Below are 6,000 nucleotides of genomic sequence, written 5' to 3'. Positions count from 1 at the left end.
GGCTAGGGCTGTTCTCTGATGGCAAAAGGTTTTAGCCCCCTCCCACCTCCCTCTCTGTCCTTACTAGGGAGAGAAACTAAACTGACTCTCAGGGTGTGGGGAGAGAGGGCTGTGGGTTAGGCCCCTGGCTAGCTCAGACTCCAGTCTTAAGCCTGTCTTCTAGTGAAGAGTGGGCCTCCAGAGTAGCTGGAAGGCTGAGTTCCCGGCACTGAACTCGAGTGTATGGTGTGGTTGGGGACATAGGAGCTGGTCTTAGAGCCTGGTTTTGGGACACTCGGAAAGTCAGGAGGCGAGCCGGGGAAAGGATTCGAGGGCAGCTGGGCCATCCTCTCAGAAGGAGCTGGGCTGCTGAAAACTATCTGAAGGTGGAGGCAGACTCCACTCCCGGACGTTGAGGGGACAATCTGAGAGTAGCAGCGGGAGGGTGGGAAGGGGCGGGGAGGGCGCAAGGCGGAGCCGGGAGCAAGGCCAGACCGCAGGGGCCCGGGAGGGCGGCAGATCCCCGAGGCTCCCGCAGCCGCGGCAGGACGGGCCAGCGGCGCCATGGAGGGGAGCCCCATCCCGGTGCTGACGGTGCCCACGGCGCCCTATGAGGACCAGCGGCCGACCGGTGGCGGCGGGCTGCGGCGGCCCACAGGACTCTTTGAGGGCCAGCGCAACTACCTGCCCAACTTCATCCAGAGTGTGCTGTCGTCCATCGACCTGCGCGACAGGCAGGGTTGCACGATGGTGGTGGGTAGCGACGGCAGGTACTTCAGCAGGACGGCCACTGAGATCGTGGTGCAGATGGCTGCGGCCAACGGGGTGAGTGACTCTCACGCCAGGTTTGCGGGTCTCCACACCCCAGCCACCTCCCTTGTGCTCTTTCCAGCTTCCCATACCAGCGCACTGGCAGCCACTAGACATACTGGGACACTGGCCTTAAAAGGGGGGTTGTTCTTCTCAAAGACCCTGGGCTGGAACCTAGGCTTCTCCCGCACCTGTTGTATTTCTGCTCGATTCTCTTCCTCTTCATTTTCCTCTTCTTCGCAGCTTTGGGCTTCCCATGTTCCTCCAACCGGTTTATTGCCCATCTCCCTACACAGACTTTTGCCAACATGATCTCCCACCCTGGCTTATTATTATTATTATTATTATTATTATTATTATTATTATTATTATTACTATTATTATTACTATTACTATTATTACTATTATTACTATTATTACCATAATCCTCTCTCTCCCCAAATCGTAGCTGTCAAATTTAACAATTACCTGTGCGCACACACTCCAGTATTGAACCATGTGCTATTTGGCAAGAGTGGACCCCAGTGTATCACTCTAGCCAAGTGGTCCTTTAGTGGTGACTTTGATTGGGACGGGGACGGGTTGGATGGTTTGAGGGCTTTGCAGCCTGGGCTGTCTAGTTTCCAGGAGGCCTTTCTCTAAAGGGTGTAAGTGAGACTGGCAGTAGCATTCTTAACGCATCCTCACTTCCTCTCCCTTCTCCTAAGACCTCCTGCAGTTTTTTCTGCTACCTGGTTTCTCAGACCTTGAGTTTCTTTCTGTCTGCTCCCTCTTCCGTACCCTACAGACAGAAGCACCCCTACCCTCAAACCTCCGTAAATGGTAAATCCGTTCTGCTCTCCCAACCTTGTCCCTGTTTAGCCCTAAATCCAGTTACCAAAACGTGTAATTAGCAAACTTTAGGGGTCTCCGAATTATCTGTAGGAAATATGGTTTCAAAAGGTCATTTGAGCTTGGTGAACACGATCAGATTTACACCCATTGAACTTTCCCTTGAGTGAAATCTCTTGCAGATGTACATCTTTAAAAGTGAAAGCCCATAGGTTACCTGTCCTGTGGAGTCTGGCCATCCCTCCCCCACCCCCACCCCCACCCCCTCTGTTTTCATTTCTCCTTAGTGTTTCTTCACTACAGTCGTCCATGCTTCACGTTTCCTACTGTGATTTTTCTCTTTTTGGCGTTTTAGGAATGGAATAGGGGGAAAGGTGTTTTGTGAAGCTTTTGTTGTTGTGAATTCATTTTTTTAATATCCCAAAAGCAATCATGGGAAATAGTCCCAGACGCTTTAGAGTGGATTCCAGACTGGTATTTAACTTCAGCTCTTCACCTGGGGTTGATGAATGTTGGCTGGAGTCTGGGCTTGGTGAGAGATCGACAAATGCTCTTTCCCTCTTGTCTGACAAAGCTATTCCTGGGCATTGATGGAGGATAATGAGCTCTGGGAGCACTGAAACGCCGCTCACCCTCCTCCACACTCTCTGTCAGGGTCTGAGAGGAATGTTGTCTGCCCAGTATTTATTGTGGGTCACAGTAGTTATTGAAGATGGTTGTTGATTTGCATCTCAAGCAGTGGCTTGGACCAGTCTCCTCTTCATTTCTTCCTCACCTTCCAGGAGACTTGTTCTGAGGTGAATAGTCAGAGGGTTGACTCTAGGGAAGATGTGGTTTGGCAGGACTAGAGAACAGTGGCGTTATTGGTCCCTGTGTGACTGAAAATGGATGCAGACTCACTTGCCTTCTAACCTAAGGCTACAGGAGGCTGAGGGCTGATGGACCTGCATTTCTAAAGCCTTTAAAATATATTCCTGACTAGACATTCATAACCAGGATACACAAGTAACAAACTAGAATGTATTCTCTCTGAACTGGAAAGTCTGGTCATCGAGTGGCCTATCATTCCTCTATCTGGAAAAAGTTTGGTTTTGATTGAAAAGTGAATGTGGTAGTTTGAATAAGAATGGCCCCCATAGGCTCATATAGTTGAATGCTTAGTTATCAAGGAGGAGAGCTTTTTAAAAGGATTAGGAGGTGTGTGTGGCCTTGTTGGAGAAAGTGTGTCACTGGGGGTGGAGCTTTGAAGTTTCAAAAGCCTGTGCCAGTCCCAGTGTCTCTCATCTGCTGCCTCTGGATCAGGATGTGGAATTCTTACTACTTCTCCAGCACCGAGTCTGCCTGTGGGCCTCCAGGCTTCCTGCCTCGGTGATCATGGACTAAGCCTCTGAAACTGTAAGCCGGCCCCCAATGCAACCCTTTCTTTTATAAGAATTGCTGTGGTCATGATGCCTCTTTACAGCAATAGAACACTGACTAAGATAATTAAGCTTACAAGGAAGTTTTCTAAGAAAAGCTGTATTTGGTAGTTGTTAATATAATTGCTGGAGGGGACCAGGATTATTACATTTCTAAATGATGAACAGATTATATATATATATATATATATAATATAATATATATTTACTTATAGCTCATAAGCTTTAAGCTGATGTATCTTACGCTCATGTATAACTTAGGATTTGAACATTTCTAGGATAGAGTTATGAGTATGGAGCCCGAAAGATGCTCAGTATATACAATTCTTGCTTTTGGGCCTCATAATCTCAGTTTGATTCCTAGAACCCACGTGGCAGCAGAGAACCTTTGACCGCCACGAGGACATTGTGGTAGTTGTACGCATGTGTATGTAATCACATATGTACATAATAAATAAGTGTAAAAATTAAAAATCGTGATTGGGATAGTACACGTCTGTACTGTCACAATACACACCGCCCACATAAATATGTACATGAAGTTAAATAAAATAAAAAAATAAAAGATTTATGGAAATTTATAGCTTTCCAGTAGCATTTATTGACCGCCATAGTCTTGGCTATATTTTATAATGTTTGTGCCATTGCTTTTGGATTAAATATTTTCAGTTTTCTTAAGAAAAATGGCATTTGTCCATAAATTCTTCAGTACGGGCCTCTTCATAAATAACAATCTTCCCCTACGTAGTTATAGCTCTACCGTTGGGTAGAGTCAGTTGTTTTGAAATTCTTTTATGGTGATTTACTCAAACCAAGTTGTCCTAATCGACGAATCAACATTGCATTTGGTAACTCAGGTCAATTTTTAACCTATAAAACACTCTCCTGCTTGCCTGTCTGTGAATCTGTCTATGAAGCTGATTTGTCCAAGAATCGGTCCAGTTGCCTGACTTTTCAAGCTTTCTCTAATGGCCCAATTAGACTTGACTTAGCCGCTTGAATTACTGTAACACAATGCCACGGACTGGCTAATGTATAAGCATCAGAAACTCACTGCAAAGCAGTTCTGGAGGTTGCAAGCCCGAGGTCCAGGCTCTGGTTATTTCGGTGTCTGGTGAGGGCCCATTTTCTAGCTCACAGAATGGTGCTTTCTTACTGTGGCTTCACTTAGTGGGAGGGCCTCGCTAATTTCCGAGGACTCTAAATTCCAATCACATGGACTCCATCCTCACCAGCTAATCACTCCCTGAACGCCTTACCTCCAACCGTCACCTTAGGCCTCCAATGTAGGAATTTTGAGAGAATTCTATCCACCTAGTTCAGTGGATTCAGTTTTAACTTACTTCTTCATGAGAGTATTTCAGAGTCTGATGTGGTGGTACAAGCCTCTGATCTCATCACTTGGGAGACTGATGTCGATTGGGCTACATCGTGAGACTGTTTCAAGGAACCCAAAACAAGAAAAAGCATAGTTAATTCAGTATATTCATCTTTCAGACGTTCAATTTTTCTTCTGCTCCATTCTCCCTGTCCTACCTGTGGGATCGTAAATCACCTTTTGGAATATCCCCTGGGTCTCCCCACTATTGTCTCTCATCCCAATCCAGCCCCACATCAATCAGCAGCACTTGGGGCGGGGGTAGGGGTCTCTGAATTATCTGAGTCTTGTGAAGCTTTTTGGGCTTGTCCTTCCATTTGGGACAATAGAAGGACTTTGGAGTCCCACTGGTCACTGTTCCTATGCCCCACCGTGCCTTCCCTGGTTTTAGTCAGTTGTAGGCTCAACTTTATATTGTGTGCATATTTGGTTTCTTTATAATTGTTACAAAGTTGAGCTGTTGAGATGCATTCACTAAGACATTTTGCTTGCACTAATAGTTTATACCCTGCATTTATATTAAAAAATCTGCCCACAAATGAAAATGAAGAAGCTGCCAACCCCTGATTCTGTCCCCTAGGTTTCCACTCATAATCATATACTCAGGTACCTTTTGATCCCACGGAAAGATTTCTAACATTCAGAACTTCTGATAACAGGAAGTAGAGGAAAAACATTTTTGAGAATGAAATGTTTCCCCTCATAGTGGGCTCTTAAGCAATGTGGCCTGCCAGCTGGATATCTTTTGGCGTAATTGTTATGCACTCGGCATGGAGAGCACACAGGTTGGTATCTTCAAAATGACCGACCAGCTACCGGTAAAGAGCCAATAACTCAACTCTGGATGTGCGGATCTGGTTTGAAGTCTTGAGCAATTTCTCGCACCAGACATCGGAAGGGAAGCTTGTGGACTTATGATAGCGTCTGATTTCACGGAGTAACACAGTACCGGGTCTATAACGATGAGGTTTCTTCACCCCTCCAGTAGAGGGCGCACTCTCGTGACTGGCTTTTGTAGCCAATTGTTTCCTGGGTGCTTTCCCACTAGTGAGTGTGGGGGCAGCCTGTTCTGTATGAGCCATAGTACGGACAACTCCTTACCCTCAGGCTGGAGCTCAGCAAGCGGGAGGGGTTGCTAGCTTTAGACCGCAGCAGTGGCGCAGGCTGTGAACACAATTTGCAAGTTTGGTCTTTTAATCAATATTTACTCAGTGACTTAAAATCCACCACCGATCATCTCTTAAACTATTTCATTGGAGGTCTTGAAATACTGTTTCTCTAATTCCCAAATTACATTAGCTGGCATTAGTGTGTGTGTGTGTGTGTGTGTGTGTGTGTGTGTGAGAGAGAGAGAGAGAGAGAGAGAAAGAGAGAGAGAGAGAGAGAAAGAGGGAGGAAGGGAGAGACAGAGACAGAGAGACAGAGACAAAGAGAGAGAGAGACAGAGAGAGACAGAGAGAGAGAGAGTGACAGAGAGAGAGACTCAATACTACTGAAGAGGTTCTGATGGAAAGAGAAATAGCCTGAAGATCAGTTAGTACCAAGCCAATCTTGTTCACAAGATTAAACACTGTTGGCTTTTCA

The 6,000-nt window shown here is 46.1% G+C and overlaps 1 protein-coding gene across 1 annotated transcript in view; it reads left to right on the top strand.

The window, feature by feature from the left end:
- The first annotated feature begins 517 nt into the window (after positions 1-517).
- Positions 518-6,000, top strand: part of Pgm5 (phosphoglucomutase 5) — a 173,842-nt gene continuing 168,359 nt past the window's right edge. The window contains exon 1 of the mRNA XM_032891741.1: positions 518-804. Within this exon, the coding sequence (XP_032747632.1) occupies positions 544-804 (261 nt within the window). The 5' untranslated portion in view covers positions 518-543. The remainder of the gene's footprint in view (positions 805-6,000) is intronic.

This window comes from Rattus rattus, chromosome 2 (genome assembly GCF_011064425.1).
Source record: "Rattus rattus isolate New Zealand chromosome 2, Rrattus_CSIRO_v1, whole genome shotgun sequence".
Lineage (NCBI taxonomy): Eukaryota > Metazoa > Chordata > Mammalia > Rodentia > Muridae > Rattus > Rattus rattus.
This window is presented reverse-complemented; position numbering and strand designations above follow the sequence as displayed.